General features: G+C 36.4%; 1 protein-coding gene across 8 annotated transcripts in view; it reads left to right on the plus strand.

The window, feature by feature from the left end:
• Window positions 1-12619, plus strand: part of USP45 (ubiquitin specific peptidase 45) — a 48409-nt gene extending 35790 nt beyond the window's left edge. For 2 of the 8 annotated variants that reach the window (XM_059842397.1, XM_059842396.1), the window contains exons 10-18: window positions 1078-1159; window positions 2141-2232; window positions 4219-4275; window positions 5664-5807; window positions 7092-7758; window positions 9423-9520; window positions 9902-9988; window positions 10425-10578; window positions 11503-12619. In XM_059842397.1, the coding sequence (XP_059698380.1) occupies window positions 1078-1159; window positions 2141-2232; window positions 4219-4275; window positions 5664-5807; window positions 7092-7758; window positions 9423-9520; window positions 9902-9988; window positions 10425-10578; window positions 11503-11636 (1515 nt within the window). In that variant the 3' untranslated portion in view covers window positions 11637-12619. Of the gene's footprint in view, window positions 1-1077; window positions 1160-2140; window positions 2233-2401; window positions 4170-4218; window positions 4276-5663; window positions 5808-7091; window positions 7759-9422; window positions 9521-9901; window positions 9989-10424; window positions 10579-11502 lie in introns of those variants that run through there. The other 6 variants (XM_059842398.1, XM_059842399.1, XM_059842400.1 and 3 more) reach the window with 5 other exon arrangements.
• The last annotated feature ends 5424 nt before the right edge of the window (window positions 12620-18043 follow it).

The following is an 18043-nucleotide window of genomic DNA, read 5'->3' on the forward strand; positions in this document are numbered from 1 at the left end:
TAAGGTCGGAGTATGACTTGGTCTGATGGGTGCCTGAACTGGAAACCAAACCTCTGACACTGTCTGTCATCCTCACACTATGGTGATATGTGGCTTGGAAGTGTGCTTTGCTGCCTGGAAACTAGAGCCATCTATTAATCTTTTGCTGTTAGGGCAGAGGGTTTGAGTTGCCTGCAGAAGGTTTGATATGTGTCTCTTAGAATGGTATTTTGCTCTAAGTTTGACTTCAGTATTATAAATGTCATTTGCACACCAACAAGGGAGACTCATACATGTTACTAGAGTCTGTGGATCAGAGAGACAGGACATTTGCCAGGAAAAAGGAAAGCACAGGTCATGCATGGTAGCTAGAGTCAGGGGACCTGATTCATCCTGCTGCTTCCTTCTCTGCAGCATGTCAGAGGTTGGGCTTTTTTACCAGCCCATGCAGTTCTGCTGGCAGGAACACAATGCCTCTTCACTTCCAGGCAGTTGAAAAATAACAGGGAGAAGCACCCCCTGTCTGGAGGGGCAGCTACAACTCATTAATTTTCTTCTTTCTGATCCTTCTTTCAAAACTCTAGTTTTTAGGAGGATTTTTTTTTTAGCAAATGTTGGTATCATTTACATGAATTCATAAGAAGTTTTCTTTCTCTTCTAAGGTTTTCTAACATACCTCTGGAATTGGCAGTGTTAGAAAATAAACAGAAGTGATAAAAATACTGCCCAAACGCAGTCACTGCAGTTTGGCTAGTGAAAGGCTCTTAGCTGCCTTCCAAGTATTTTGTATCCTAGTCAATCAGTGTAAGTCCGTTTGCAGTGGGAGAAATGGATAGCATTAGTTCACTGGAAATCTCATAGCTTCTTGGTAACCTGTGAAGTGCCCTATGATGGTTCCCTTTAAAGGGAAGGAAATTTTTGGGTGATTATTATAGTTAAGCTCATGTAGTTTTGACATTGTTAGTGAATAACAACAATAGTTTTCCAATATTAAATTACGTTTATTTTATGGAAATAAGACAAGATAAAGTCTAATCATATATGACTAGTTTTTAGAATGTTTACACTTAAAATACTTGGTTTTATTTTTACTTCTAGCGTATACAAACTGGTATCTTAAAAGCATTCAATAACCCAACTACTAAGACAGCAGATGAAGAAACTAGAAGAAAAGTCAAAGGTATGCAACTCTTTATTGAAAACTTCTAAACCTGCACTAGTGTTTAAATACCATTTTCTTCTGAACTTCCTGTTGGGAACAGGAGATCTGAAGTGCTGTAATGGCCAGACTTTATTTATTCTGTGTTACTCTAGTGCCGCCTAGTGCATACCTAAAGTGTAGAGAGCTTAGCGTGTGCCGACTTGCATCTGTGTATCCAGGAGAAAGGCTCCCCAGTGTTAATCCATCTCTTAATAATAAGTAGAATTTAATTTTATTTTCTAAAGTAGCCTAAACTATATTTGTTATGTAGTCATAATTATTTTATACTCAGAGAGGCCACGTTCCGTAAATAAAACTGATTTCTGTCAGTTGACTGGTACTGTGAGCACTCTAAATGCAATTACAAAGTCAAGACAGACAGCTAAAGAAGGCTTTTTTTTTCAAAAGAAGAAGTTTTTGTGGGTTTTTTTTTTCATATGTTTCTTTATTCAGTAGTTCTAATTTGGGGGATTTTGTTTTAATTAAAGTCCTAATGATTAAGATCTTTTGTGAGTCATCCTTCCCAAATCTGCAAAAATTGAGGCATAAAGATGTATTAGAAAAGGATTTTATTATGTTTTAGAGCTTTATAGTTGCAAATACCATTTTGAAAGGGCGAGAATCTCTCTGCTTACCTCAGTGTCTATATCAAGGCAATGCAATATTATTTATTCAAAAGAAAACTGAGATATAAAAAGCTTTTATTAAGAGATGCACTATTACTACTCTGTTACAGAAGATGGGGAAGGGAAGGATAAAAGGGAACCTTCTCACTAAAATATTTTTAAATGTTGAGATAACACAGTATATGATGTATTAGTTATTGTATTGTGTTCAAAACATTTTGAATATGTTTAAAATTGTGCTTTCATAATATATCTTGGAAAGAATTTTGTTGTACTTATAGTGTGGCATTGGATGTGTTATTTTTCACATTTAAAAAAAGCAATGTTTTTTCAGCATATGGAAGAGAGGGTGTGAAGATGAACTTCATAGATAGGATCTTTGTTGGTGAATTGACTAGCACTGTCATGTGTGAGGAATGTGAAAATGTAGGTATTCTGGAATTTGGTTTGATGTGGAATAGATCACATACTGGTTTGATTACATTGTCTTGAAAGTATAAAATTGTGTTGCCAATTTTATACTTGTTTGTTTGTTTGTAAAAACAAGACTCTATTGAAAGTTTCTCATTTGAAATTATTTATTCCTTCTTTAAAGCATTATCCTCCCAGACGTAAGAAGAGGGATCCTTTGAATTCAAAAAGGATTCAAGTACTGGGCTTGATTTTACATCTGACTTAAGGCTGGAGGTTCCAAATTCTATAATCATATGTGTTACACACCTGTGTTATTTGATATTTTTGAAACACCTATTTTAAAATGTAAATCCTCCTGCCTGCTCTTGTGGGATACACCTGAAAATTGGAAATTACTTACTTTGAATTAGAATGAGTGGGAAAATGCTAAAATTACTTCTTTTTCTTTGAAGTATTTTTTATAATTAACATAATAATCCTAATGAACAGTATATTCCTTTCATAATTAATATTACTGACATTCCATCATAAATGCTTCCCATGATCCTTATAATTTTCTTTTAAGTTTGACAGAGAAAAATCTTAATTGCATGACTTTTTAAATTGAATGTTACATTTGTGTTTGGTTTAAAACATTCTATTTCATATTATAGAGTTTAAGTAAATTAATCAATCTGAAAAATTAAGCACAGTCCTGCAGTGCCAGGTAAACTTCCCTGTGTGTGATGTGCAGATTACTCTTCGATGTGCTACTAGTACCAATGAAGAACTTTGACCATATAAAAAATAGAGGTTGTATGTATTTTGCATGTCTCATGTATTTTTGCTGGCTTCTTATATTCTGCCTGCACAGGACTTGAGAATATGCTAGCTGTAGCCCTTTGAGGAAGAGTTTAGAGTTGATTTTCCTTTGCCTGCACTGGCGGGATATTTTTGATTCATGTTTGTTCATGCAAAGCGACACTTTAGAGGAACCCCTGTTTGAACCTGGCTCACCAGGCAGGCAGTCACCAGAGCTGCCTGCTTTTGATCTCATTTATTGCTTTACTGGAACCTAAACATTCCTGAGTCCCTCGCACAACAGGTAAAAATAAGCTTGCAGTCCGTACCTAATGTCACAGGTGGAAGTTGGCATCACAAATACAAGAGAAGGGACATGGTGACAGTAATTGATGGCATGGCTGTGACTTAAATGTACAACATGATTTTTACTTCCTTTTTTAAGGTTTTGTTTTTCACAGTCTTTTCAGAGGTAAGATAAGTCAGTTTTGGAAGGAATTCGAGCACAGCAAGGGAGAGAGCCTAAGGAACTTAGTGATAAAGGCAGATGGAAAGTGCTGAAAGAGATTGTCTTTAGGTATGCTTTGCAAGATGTTTCCAGCTTATACATGGCAAAATGAAACCTCAGTACAAAAAAAGAGGTTGGTTTATTTCAAGTCCCTTTTCCCCTGTAATTGGATTTATTTTACTAATTAGTGTATGGTGTCAAAAAATCTAACAAAGCTTTTGACTGTAACCAATAAGACTGACTTAATAATCTTAACTGAGAGCATGAAGTTAGAACCTGTTACTTAACTGTCATTAACCAGTCCTTGCTGCATAACAGCTCAAACACCTGTGCAGAAGTGTCCAGAATCAGGAAACTCTAAAAGGTAGCTTTCTGCAAAAGGGTACCACAGAGGCCCACTTGAAAATCCATCTGGAGCTCAGAGAAAGTGAGCACCACACTGCTTCAAGTCAGTTCATGCCCAGATTGATGGCCTTGTCCTTTACCTCTACATGCTGAAGTTTTGTGTGATGTTAGAAAGAAAATTAGAGCTAACTTCATAAATTTTTTAAAAAGTTAGTAGGAAGTTCTTCATTGTAGTTTCATACATCTTGTAAGTAATTAGCTTGTTGTATAGCTTTTGATAACAAAATTTATTAAATAAAGGGATCTATGTACTAAATCCATATTCTGTTCTTTGCGTTTAAGTGCATTTTCTCTTTTTCTTCAAGATTTCAACAGTAAAAGAGCCTTTCATTGATCTTTCACTTCCTATAATAGAGGAGAGGGTAAGAAACAGAATATGTAATAAGTAACTATTGCTTCCAGTGGATTGTTCTTAATAGCCTTATGAAGATATTTATCCGTATACACATAGTTTTGATTTAAGCCTAAAAATGTAACCTTGTCCATAAATACACGTACTATTAATCCATCTGTTCATTATATGATTTTCTTTATATATGCATATATATATATATATATAGGCATGCAATGTCATAAGTGCGTATATCTTTAAATTAGTCCAAACTTGCATCAAATACCCATAGTAACCCACAGAATATATAGGTCGGAGATTACTGAGATTAGCTTAATTTAATAGTATGTACTTATTATGTACTTACATAAATAGAATGATTATAAGTTTTTTTTGGTTTTTTTTTTTTTTTTTTTTTTCTGAGGTCCAGAGAGTCAGATTCTAACCTATTGGTTTGTGTCTAGAGAACCTGAGTCCCTTGGGCTGATGTTTACCTACAGGATGAGACACTTTAAAAATGGATATTTGAATTTATTTATTCTGGTGTTCTCAGCACTTTATGGATTGCCTCCACTAGCTGCAGAGGAACACAGTTCCTTTGAAGGCATAAGCTATATTTCAGGATTTGGGCTTTTAATTTGAGAGTAGTGGGTGTGGGTTGGGAATGGTTCTTCCTCCATCCTGCACGTACTCATCTACATTTAAGGGAGAGTAATGAATGTAATATTTATTTCTGTAAAAAATGTATTTTTCTCCAAACACCAGTTTTTCTTCATTACCAGTTCTTCATCTTTGTTGGTGCACTGAGTGCAGATGCCTGTGGGAGTTAAGGCTTTAAGAGCATTTTGGGAATCTGGGCCCTTGTGCTTCATGGATCCCATGTGTTTGTGGGTTCTGTTTGAGAGCGATTGCTGTGGCTGTTTAGCAGTGGCTGCACTTACTAGAGGATGGGCATTACTTTATAGCCAGCACTTGCCTTCACAGGTGACATGTGCTGCTGGCAGTAACGTGATGGGGGGGGGTGTGGCAACTCTGTTGACACAGGCTGCACCAGAGACTGACTTAGGGGCACCTGTGTCCCTTTTGATAAAGTCACATCTCATAGAGCTACACATGTGCTTATACAATAGTAGAACAGATTATTTTGTATGGTATTGCATACAGAAATTTTGTATCATTCCTATTCCTTGTAGCTTTCAGTTGAACCTTCAGAGACACTGACAGTGAGTTTATGAGTAAAAAAAAGAATTAGGAAGTAGCCTTCTAGCGCAATTCAGTAAGCCATTTAATTGGTTTTGTGTAGGTCGCTGCTTTCGAAAATAAAGGAAAAAAATCCACCGACATTCATCTTTGCTGTAGGTTGCAAAGGAATACAAAATTGACATGTTGCCTTTCCTAATTTCCTGTCTAATTTCTTAGGTTGCAAAACCTGTGCCCTTGGGAAGAACAGGTAAAAGTAAAAGTGTACAGGAGGCAGATCTTGGTCAGTATAATTGTTCTTCTATCAGTACTCTGAATAATCAACCCAAAATTGTCAAGAAACACACTTTAACAAAAGATAAGGTAAGAACTTAACTACTCACACTAACCAGTCATCCTGAGTTAACTCAAGTTTCTAGGGTGACTGAGAACTTCTAGGGAATTTTGATACATGTCAGTGGGGTTTTTTAGTATACATATAGCTGACATAGTCTTGTTTTAAAATATTGAGGTCATCATAAGAAGTGTGAGAACTGATAGTCATTGGGAACCATTTAGCTTTCACTTACAGGGTTTCATTTATAAGGAAAAAAAAAATCTGCAGGCTAGTTTCAATTCATGTTGCTTTTGGGACTGTTGCAAGGGTCTGTGCTCTGTTGAGTACCATAAAAACCCTCCTGAATCAAGTCCTAACGCATTAAACACATGTAAAGAAAAAATACAATGTATAAAATACAACATATAAAACAAAAAATATAAAAGAATGACAGGAGAAGAGAATGAGACAGAAGTAGGAAAAGGACATGAGGTAGAAACAAAGGAAAGGATGGAAAGAAGTAGTGCAGAAACTGATTGTTATGGAAGAAAAGGCCTAAAACTCAAACTGTTGAGATGAATGGAAGGATTCCCATTGGTACCACTGGAATTTTGATCTAATTCAAATAAAGCAAAAAAAAAAAAAAGGGGAAGGAAAGTTGCTAGTTTCTTTTGGAAAGTAGCCAAACAAAGGAAGACAAGAAAAGAGTCATGAACATTTGCAAATCACCTAAAATTATGGCAGCTTTGTGGGTTTGGTTTTCTAAATCTATAGGAGTAGTTTTCTGTGGAAGCAATCTTTTGCTTCTTCTTGCAATCTTGATTAAAAAAAAAAAAAAGTCAACTTCAGGTAATATTGAAACCAGCAAACGTCTTCCTAAGGATGCCTTAGTTAATTCTGTGATAAATGCTTGTAAGGCGAGTTGAATTTTTCCTGGAGCTGCTCATCAACTAAGGCCTCTTATGGGAGATCAGAGGAGTAGCTTAAACTTGAGGACCTTTTAGAAGCTTAAATTAGATTAAGAGAATGCCACTTCAAATGTGCCATCTACAGCTGTCACAAAGTGAAAGTAATTCGTTGTGGGAAGTATTGATCTCATAGTAAGTATAAGCTGACTTAGTTGACTGGGATGTAGGTTTGCAATACTAAGTTAGTTTAAAAACATCTTAAGGAAATCAGCTATCTTAAACATGAGAGATGGAAAATATAGAACAATATAACCCCCCAATAATTTGCTTTGCATTTGTCATGTTTTGAAAGATTTGTTTGCTTACAAATCTGCTTCCTGTTTCTCCCCTCTATTACTGAATTAATAATGCCATAATTTACAGAATCAATTGAACCATGAGAGACGGCTTGCCAGAAAAGCTTCCTCAAAGGAAGAAGAAAGAAGTCCTGTTATCATGCAGGAAAAAGCCAAAAAGCTTGAGCTGGAAGGTAGCTCTGGCATCCAGTACGCCAAAGACCCCTGTGCAGAGGCAGCTGTAAATGGAAGCCAGACGGAGGGCAGTGAGAAGGAAGCCAGCCGCTCTGAAAGCAGCTTTGATGCAGACAGTGAAGCCTCAGAAAGCGAAAGTGCTTCTAAGCAGACAGCTTTGAGCCCACCCAGCAGCGTGTCTGGTGTGCACGTCAACCACTTAAACCCCAAAACGCCGCACAAGCCAAGCGACAGCAATGAAGAGATGATTTCCAGTTCCATATCCAAGCTTAGCTTCTGCGATCCTGTAAACGAGGATAAAAAGTCAAGTTATGGAGATCCAGCATTGGGTTTATCAAATAATTCCATGTTCTCAGTAGGCAAATCCTCACTCTCCCAAAACCCTCAAAATGCTTTCCAGACACTTTCCCAAAGCTACATAACTAGCTCAAAGGAATGTTCTGTCCAGTCCTGCCTTTACCAGTTCACCTCTGTGGAGCTCTTAATGGGGAACAACAAGCTTTTATGTGAGAGCTGCACAGAAAGGAAACAGAAGTATCAGAAGAAAACCAATTCCACAGGTAAAGCGCTTGTACCTCTGGACAGTTTCCAGCATTGCCTCCCAAAGCCTGGGTGCTGGCTGCTCTTCCATTTACTCCAGCATGGGCCTCCCTGCTGTAGTTACATAGGAAGTATCTCCCCAGACAAAGTTTATTTGTAATAATTTAAAACTTCATCAGGCAATGGCAACAGGACTAATTTTTATATTAGCACATAATGGTAGATGTAACACAGAATTAATTTTGCATCTTTATTCTATCCAAGATAAAGAATTTCAAGATGACTGTAAACTGAGTATGTGCATTGCTTGATACTAATCTTTGCTGCTGTTTCTTTTCCTTACAATCCTCAAAGCTTTGAAATATATGCTGTAATATTTGGCCTCAGTAGCTTACATACTCAGGGAAGTAATGTAATTATGTATGGAAAAGAGGCAAAAAAAGAGTTGTAATGAAGAGAGAAAAAAAATTCCAAAAATTTGTAAGAATGGAGATGAGAGAGAAGTACCTTCTTGTGACAATGTTTTTCTCGATGCTTGTATATCCCAAGCAGATCATTAGAGTTCACTGAATAAGAAAAACAAATTTAATGAAAAATTAACATTTTAGAAGGACTGGAGGATTGGGATTTTTTTATATATAGAAATTCAGAAGAATAAAAAAATTAAGCTCTTCTGATAATTTGTAAATACAATATAGGGAGTTTGTATAATAATAAAAAATGGCCTGTTTGCTGTACATTTATAGATACTGGGAGAGATAAAATTTAAGCATGAGTAAATTCAGAAAAATTATTTGTATTTTATAGTCATACCTTTAATCATCATTGGACTATAGTGCCATATAAATAACACTTTGGTTCCATGGGCACCATGGAAAAGCAAAATCAATTCACAATTACTCATTACTTGTTTTTTCCTTCTAAAACAAAAGATTTAAGAGGCCACCCAATCAAACATTAAGTGCTCCATTATACCTCAAATGAACTATTTTCTTTTGAACACATGTAAAACCAGTAAATTAATTTTTTCAGCAAAACCAAATTCTAGTGGTATGTTCTCTTTTACTGTGGAGCTTTCACTGTGCTACTTTTGGTAAGCACCCAGTGTTCTGTGCCTTCTGCCCCACAGGGGGTTTGGAGGCCACATATCCCAATCCTGAATGCTGAAGCCAGCAGGTGAGGAAGCTTCCTGAGGTAGACAGCCCTCCTCAGACCTTTAAATAAGTATGAAGTATGTATTCATGCAGAAAGAACTGAAGAATGGAAAACTAAACTCTTAGTGATTAGGACATTAATCCAGATAAAGAGACTTGTGTTTTCCAGTTTTTATCCAGGGATCACCCATTTATTTTAGGTTTTAACAGGAAAGTTGGGTGCTATAGTAATAGAAAATGTAGGTATCTCAGTGTGCAAGCTGACCTAGATAGTGGACAGGCTTCCAGCTTCTGAACTGATTTGCACAAGACTGGCTAAAATAATGCTCAGATTTCACAGATTATGTTTATTAATAACTAGAAAAATGAGAAAATATTTTTGTTAATCCACAAAATTTCCCTTGTGTTTTATTTAACAAGTACAAAACCATCACAGCATAGATCTGTTCTGTCAGATGTTTAGAAAGTACTTTTAAAATTCCATATGACTGCCTTCACTTTACATATTATTTTGATATTCATAAATACAGAAAAGAAAATGGAAGGTGTCTACACAAATGCTCGGAAACAGCTTTTGATTTCTTCAGTTCCTGCTATTCTTATTCTCCACCTGAAAAGATTCCACCAGGTAAGAGTCTAAACCCCTCTTGTATATTCCCCTGCCCCACTGGTGGACAAGCAGTTCTTCAAGTGTCATTGTGGATCCCAGTACTGCCTTTTTAGATGGAGACCTGGTAGAAGCACTGTTTGAAACATGCTGATGTTTGTTGTGATTATTCTAACACCTTCAGAGTACTTTTAGCCATCCTCATGTATCCAGGGAAACCCCTTATGTGTCAGTCATGTTACATGTAGCACTGTATGGGAAACATAACAAGGTTTAAATCAGTTAAAATCTTTCTCTTGGATTTGGTTAATTTTAATGGTATAGTGATACATCTTAGCTTTAAAAAGCTACCTCATAAAAATATTTATTTTACAGTTTGGTTTTTTTTTTTTTCTTTTGAAGGCTGGTTTGAGTCTACGGAAAGTAAACAGGCATGTGGATTTCCCATTGATTCTAGACTTAGCACCATTTTGTGCTGCATCTTGCAAGGTACCATATAAAATCTTTATTTTTATTGTACTTCAGCAGTTGGTGTCCTGACCACAAGTTAAATTGGATTGATGATGATGATTTTTATTTAAATTGTAGAGTGAATTTTTCAGATAGTGTCCTGAGATCAGAACTGTAACTGTGTGCAATGCCGTTCATATCAAGAATATCATAGATGTTAGCTAATATTAGTTAAGCTGTGGTGCCCTGGTGGTGTTGGTGCACATAACAGCTTTAAGGACAAGTAATTACTGCCTCTATGGTAACTAAATTAGTAAGACTACTGAGTACTTGTAATAGAAGTAATTTGCTGTTGGAAATGCTGTGGATGGCTGTTTGCCTCTTTTGGAATCATACTGCTGATAGCTACTTAACATGCCAGTAAAATTTATTGTGAAATAATTCACCTTTGTTTTCTGTGTTTCTGGGAATGCAGAATGTTATGGATGGAGCAAGAGTGCTGTATAGTCTTTATGGAATAGTGGAGCACAGTGGCTCAATGAGAGGGGGTCATTATGCGGCATATGTGAAAGTCAGGACATCCTCCAAGAAATTGCTGGAGCATATTTCTACCACTAAAACTGTTCTGGGTATGTACAAACAGAGCTTCCTTTCCTTTACTATAAACCAAAAGTAACTGTCTACAGGGATTTATAGCAAATAATTTTTTAGCTGAGAATAATTGTGGTTTTTAGACAAGTTGTAGAAACCCCTTCCCAGGATGTGCTCTAGGCCAGGCTGGATGGAGCTCTGAGCAGCCTGGGCTAGGGGAGGTGTCCCTGCCCATGGCACAGCTGTTAGAACTAGATGATCTTTGAAGTTTCTTTCAACCCAAACCAACCTATGTTCTATTAATTGTTCTTTTTTGTTGTTGTTGCACACAATGCATATCCTACTTCTGCTATTAATGCCATATAGAACTGAGTGAATAATGGAATTTTGATTCAGCTATTACACAGATAATTGAGGGAAAACATTCCTCTCTTTCCTACTCAGAATAATACATCCTGATGAATAGTTGTGCCTGGTAAAATTTAATTATTTGCCATATTTGATATCTGAAAATGGTTTAGTACACCAGTCAAATCCATTACATTAAATTAAATTACATTTTCTGAATATTTGAGCATTTTATGTATCTTAGGTATTTTAGGAAGGGAATTTTTTTAATACTTAAAAATCTGGAATACTCTGGTTTAATGTGAACCAGAACTGCTTGTGTTGTAGTATAACTTCCTGTTGAAACTCAGCAAGCTTTACTGGAAATGTCTTAGGCTTTGTAAAAAAATGTGAAAAACGCCATGGCAGCATTCATTCCTAGACATTGTCTTCCACAAGTTTCTCTTACAGTGCTTTTTGACATGTAAGTTTCAAACTGAATAGCAGACTGTATCTAAGTAATGACTTACTTTCCTACATTAGAGGCTTCTCTTGCTTTTTGAAATAGCCACTGTATTTGCTTGATGATGTTGTGAAAGACAAGAAAAATATTTTTTTTTGCTTCTGCATTTCAGGTTTGAAAGAAGCCATGGGAGCATCAGGAGGACAGTGGGTGTACGTTAGTGATGCCCATGTTCAGATGGTTCCAGAATCAAGAGTACTAAATGCACAAGCATATCTACTTTTTTATGAAAGATTATTACTATAATTCTTAACAGTTTAATTTCAAAGAAGATAGTGTTATTTAGTTTATCTTATTTAAAGCTGCAGTGGTAAGAGTTCCTGTAAATATTGTGCCTTTATCTTGTAGAGAATTTATCATATTTTGACTCTGAAGTTCAGTTAAACTATTATAAATATCTGAATGATTCTCTTAAAGTATGCACTTTGCCAAACATGTAAAATTCCTGGGTTCATGAAAATGCAGTACCATTAGAATGTAAGATGATGTCCTATCCTACTGAGGTCTAGGGAAAGTTTGTTTTTGATTATAATAAAGATAAGCTTTTGCCCATAGTTCTAGAACAGTTGAGAATAGAAATACTGATAGCGCTAAGTGCCTGGATTTGCTGGTGTACAGTAACAATACAAAGTGTTCAACTTCTTCTGATTCAGTCCAGACCCTTCCTGTCACTGGGTTGGATGTCAGCTGTTAAGATTTCTGCAAACAAGAGCCTATCAAATAGTGTCGCTTCCATGTGTACTAATTGGAAAGCAGAGTCCTTCCAGAATGGAGTGACAACAGCTGTCTCTGGGTAGTGCTTCAGTGCACTTTCCTGATAAGAGCTGGGAATAGATAGGGAAAACATGGCTTCTAAATAGTGACAGTGAATCCTCAGATACCCAGTACCCTTTCAGTTGTCTCCAACTGGTATAGCAATGTACTCCTGTTTCCATATAAATATGTACTTGGTGTGCATAAGTATATCTTCTGAGATATATACACACACCATAAATCCATCAATAGATATTGTCATTTTACCTTCTAGGAAAGAGAATTGCAAATAATTTCTGTATTTAGTAATTTTTCAACGTCACAGTTATGACAATGTACAGCATATAAGCTTGTGTATGTACAGAGTTTATGTGTAATTCAGTAAATTCTGTTACTTTTGGTTCCAAACACGAACTTCTTTATCTGTTCCTGAATACTTTTCTCACAGGAGTAATAAACTATAAATTATTTTTGCACTGTGTGTGTGAGTTGGACAGTAAATGATGACTTCTGCCCTCTGATACATGTCTGGACTTCCTTTTGTCAGCAGTGGGGAACAGCAGGAGTCATAGTTGCAGAACTGCTTTCTGTAGACTGTGTGACTGCCCTGTTTTGGGGTGTTACTTCCTTTGGTAATTTCTCATTTCCATCCCAGAGAGTAACAGATACATTCTAAGGTCAAGACCTGATGACTACTTGAAGTTATGTGGTAATTAAATTATTTAATAAGCAGTTATTTAAATACAAATTACTTCTGTAACAGTTCCATCCTGTATGACTTGCTCTTTGGTAGAGAAAAAAATGTTAATATATGTGTACTGTTTTCATTTATGGAAATGTTTTTTAAATGAAAAGACATGCAGTCCCTATTACTGTCTGTACCACATGTTGTCATACCTAACTGCCTGACTCTCCTATTCTCTACTTCTGTTTCAGAGCTTCATCCCACTTGCATTCCCTCTTTTGCATAAGAAAATGGCACAACCTGCTAGAATTGCATTTGCTGAAACTGCTGAGGTGTATCTTACAGCCACATGACTTGCACATTCTTGTATTGGCATCAGGGATTGTTAGGCCATAAAATTGATAGTCATAATCACAGAATTTAATTTTCAAGAGGAAAACTCCTCTGTTTAGATCAAAAATAGGCTATGTGTTTTGGGCAAAACCATGGTTTTTTCCTTGTACAAATTAAAATTGTCTCAGTCTATCCAAAAGTAGTAAAAATCAGAGAAACCAAGCAGCCAGCTTTAGCTATGTGTATTCCAGCTAACAACATCTTAACCTAAGTCTACAATAAGTAAGAAAGAAAGATAATGTTTAGATGAGAGTTGGTTAAAATACCATAATTCTCTTCTAGCTCCTTATCTTCCCATACTATTAATCCACCTACACACACCTTTATCATCTTTGTATACAAGTGATCAAACTCAGAATTAGTTCCAGGCAACCGTTGTAACAAATGGCAACTAAGTATCACTTCTGTGACACAGTCTTGCTAGGAGGACACGTGGATCCTCCACCCTAAAGCACACAGAGTGAGTAGCTGACACCTGACCTTGCTCTCTTTGCTGACTTCTGGAAAACTACTGAATTTAGGTACCTGTATTACTCTACTTTTTAGCCTAGAACTACTCCCCTAGACTGCACAACTAGGAGAGAAACAGAATGAGGTTCTTAACCTGTTACTTCTTACTTTTAATGCTATTTTCAGGAAATTCCTAAGGTGCTCTTTGCTCCTTTTTAACTGGAGTTTACAAGATGTTTGCTGAAATTTTCCCAAATGAACATAACTACCTAGAATGTCATAAAAGATGACATTCTAGGCAGTTATGTCCATTTGGGAAAAAGATTTGTCCATAAAAGAATGAATAAAAGATGTTGGCAGGATTATTTTCTCATTAACAGCCAGGGAACATTTACTTTTATTTACAGGTATTTTATAGAACATAGACAGAAAGTGTCATGAAAAAGAGCCAATGACTTTATTCAGGATAGCCATCACTGTTGCTCCTGGATGAGGTTTTCTGAGCTGAAATAAAAAGCTATGTTGGCAGGAACTCTGTAAGCCTTGAGTCAGGAACAGATATGAAAATATGCTAGAAGGAAGCATTCGCTAAAAATGAAGGCAATAGGCGAAGTTATGCCTTCAAAATTAAAAAACTGATGGCCAGTGCAAGATGTCACGCACAATTTTAAATGCGAGTCACAGCGTCCTTTACACAGACCTAAGTTATTTTGTGTAAAGTTTGGCTATAAAGGAACTACATAAATGTGTATACTGAAGACTTCTTATAATTCTTTATCAAGAATTGGAAAAGAAGCTCAAAGTATTCTGGGAAAACGAGATATACATCTATACATCTCTCTACAAGAGACATACATCCTATATGTGCTAGAATGCTACATATGATTCTAGAGTCAAGAGCTGGCAGTTTCCTGCAACTACCAGATGTGTGAATGCTATTGAATAGCTGTATGTTTTCAGAATTTAAGAGAAGGGCTTGAAAGTTTAAGACTCTCCTTAAAATGTCTTATATTGCCAACCAAAAATCTCTTCAGGCCCACAGCATGTACTCTTTACAGAGCTTCACCATACTTTTGTGGTCCCCACCCTGAGAAAGTGCAGTAGCCTGGGTCTTCATGTGGCAGAGCTTCAAAATGGCTTTCTCTTCATCCCAACGTTCTCTTCACACAAGGGGCACCATTGCTTTCTTCATCAGCTCCCTTTGTTCTTTATGTTTTTGGGGTCTCCATAAGCCTCTGTGTCAATGTCTTTGCTTTCATTGATCCTTAAGCATGATATAGTGGTTCCCAATCTCATCCCTTATTCTGTGAGCTTGCAAAGCTTTTGCAGGAAGAGCTACTGTAGCTGTAGTCTGGTCTGTCCCCACCAGCACACTGGCTCTGCCTACAGGCTGCAGTACTGACCCCTGAAAAAAGCTGTGACTTCTGAGCAGCTTTCTACTGACCAGTCACAAGACAGTGCCTGTAAAACAATTACAAAGAATTCAAATGAAATAGTTCCTCACTCATCAGTAAGTAAACCTCACCTATGGGAACTACCTGATGCCCCAGAACAGAGGCATCAACAAAGACTGCTGCATCAGCTAAGGAGTTAATACAGATTATAAGAAAGAGCTTTGTTATCCTTGGATTTATATATCATTTACACCAAAAGTGGCAAAAAAGGATGGGGAAATTTAGTATACTAACCTGTCTACAATATGTGTAGAGACATCATGTTTGCATTAGTCTGTTCTCCTAAGAGATGGCTACAAATAGAGGGGAAGGAAAAACAAACCTTGAACTTTGCCGCCCAAAAAGTACACACTGTAATTGCCTTTGTTTAGAAAATGAAATCCATGCAGTCTGCCAAACCTTCCTCCCCTTTCCCATCTGCACCCTCTGTGTGCATCAATGAAGTGCTCTTGCCTATGGATTTCAAGTGGTAGCAGGTGAGAGTGGTTTATAAATTCATTAAAAGGCTGAAATGTCTTAACTTCACCATTTGCTTCTCTGTACGCTTCTTTTTTATACTAACTGAGTCATAAAGGGACATGAAATTAATGCATCTACATTCCCAACCCATTCTAAAAATCTTATTTGAACATATTAGTAACAAACTAAGAAAGGAGTAATTTCTTTAGTAGAAAATCTAAGATGTATTTATTAAAAAGGAAACAAATTAGATGGGAACAAAAAGCATTTAAATACAACTCTTCTGTTAACAATAAATAACAAATTCAATTTTCATTAAAAAGCACACCTCAGCTTTAGCTATCTGTATTCCAGCTAACAACATCATAACCTAAGTCTACACTGAGTAAGAAAGAAACATAATGTTTAGATGAGAGTTACAACAACCCTGATTAAACAAAGATTTGATACTCCTTAGTTTTCAATATCTGGACTCTATTTTGCTGTACCCTGTACACATTTATGCATTTGTACAAAGATTTGTATACCTATGTGAAAGAAATGCCACTATTCTTTGGTAAAACCATTTCAGTCTATTTTAGAAAAGATTATTGTTGCTTCTGTGTCTGTTTACCATGTCTTAGGCTGTCATTTTGCCAGCTGTTCTAGCTGTTGTACCTCTCCTGTTGGTGTATAAACAACTTGCAGAAATGGTGGAAAAGTGATTATTCAAAATTATTCATAATCTATTTTTTTGTGAGATTATAAAATATATTTTCAGATGGATGTCTATTTGTGCAAGTCAAACCACTTTCTGTGCACAGCATTACATAAGAAATCCAACTTAATTTTTACATTATAATAAAACCATTGCAATGCATTGCAGCCACTTCAAAACTACTTGGTGTACATTCCATTTCTATAAAGTTATAAATACTTCCATCATCATTGATAGCAGAAGAAAATACGAACTTTTAAGTGTCAAGAATGTTTCTCACATCTATTGCAGCTTCCAGTATTTTTCTAGCACAAATGTAAAGGTGCAGAACTGCTTTTAAAAGAAAACAAGAGCATTTATTTTGAGAGAGTTTATGACTTCTTAGCAATTACCTCATTGCTTTGCTAGTTTAGGGTTTCTTTGCTTTTGAGCTGTGTAATGTGGGAATCATTTTAATGTATTCTGTAGTGAAACCACCCTGTCAATGGCCACCATTCCCTATTTAGCCATTCCACAAAGCTGAATTCTGATTCTACTGTCATTTATACATGGAGATAATCCCTGGTATGTTCATGTGTGCTTGCACTCACAAAAATACAATACAATTATCAAAAATCTTGTTGCTAAGTTCAAAATACTTGTGAGCAATAAATCAAGCTTGTAAAATTTTCATCTAGTTTTCATTCATTTCCTTTTTTCAGCTATTTGAACTAATAGTCTGACTCTACTCTGCAGGTATTTAAATAGTATTTTAGAATTTGACTACAGTGCTGATAGATGGTACATTTCATTTGAAGATTCCTAATTCCAAATATTACTAAGTAAACAGGGTCTTACATACAGACTGTATTTAAAAAACAAACACAAGTCTGATCAGTTTTCTAATCTACCCAAGGTGCTTTAACAAGTTTCTGAGAGAATAGCTGCATTTGTCATCTATTCATTTTGTCTTTTCATCTATTATATAGTGTTAAAAAAAAGTTTAAATAAAACATCCAGCCATTTGGAAAGCTGTGTTATTTAAACTTAAGCTGTATGTTGTAGATCTGAGTTAATGTATTTTTGCTTGTCTTTTGTCTCACATCACCACTGCCTGTGGAAGAGCTCCCCAAAGATGAATCCATATCCTTGAACACTTAAGGTGCACCTCTTGTTTCCCCTGCCTTACCCTCTATGGCAAAGGACAGAGATACAGTTTGTTTCCTTTACAAGAACTGAGTTCTGTAATTCTGTCATAAAACCAGGACCAAGAGTGGGACTCCCTCACATGCCCGATTTCAGTGGCAGCTGGAAGTTTGTCCATCCATAAGCACCACTCTGAGGTTCCACTGCTAGTCGACAGACTTAAAACTTCACAACACTTCTGTCCATGGAAAGCATTTTCAATCCTGCCATTCCATGTGACACAAAAAGGGGAAAATGTAGACCGCTTCAGCCAACACTAATATGTAGCCTAAGTGGCACTGACAATCAGAACAAAAGTTTATTGAATTCTTGAATTTTCTATAGATTTATAAGAATTAATTTTGTTACTCTGTGTGGGTATTACGATATCTTTATGCAATGATCAGAGAGACTGTGGATGTTTTAGGCATTTAGCCATGACGCTGAGGAAGGGAAGGCAGTGATCCCAGCGGTAAGTAACGTACCAGCTAATGGAAACCTCTGCTCCACACAAAGGAATGGAATTACTCAGTCCCTGCCTGCGGAATCATCCCCAGTGTCGATACAAGAAGAGCTGTTTATTGCAGGTGATTTTTTT

This window comes from Haemorhous mexicanus, chromosome 3 (genome assembly GCF_027477595.1).
Source record: "Haemorhous mexicanus isolate bHaeMex1 chromosome 3, bHaeMex1.pri, whole genome shotgun sequence".
Taxonomy (NCBI): Eukaryota; Metazoa; Chordata; class Aves; order Passeriformes; family Fringillidae; genus Haemorhous; species Haemorhous mexicanus.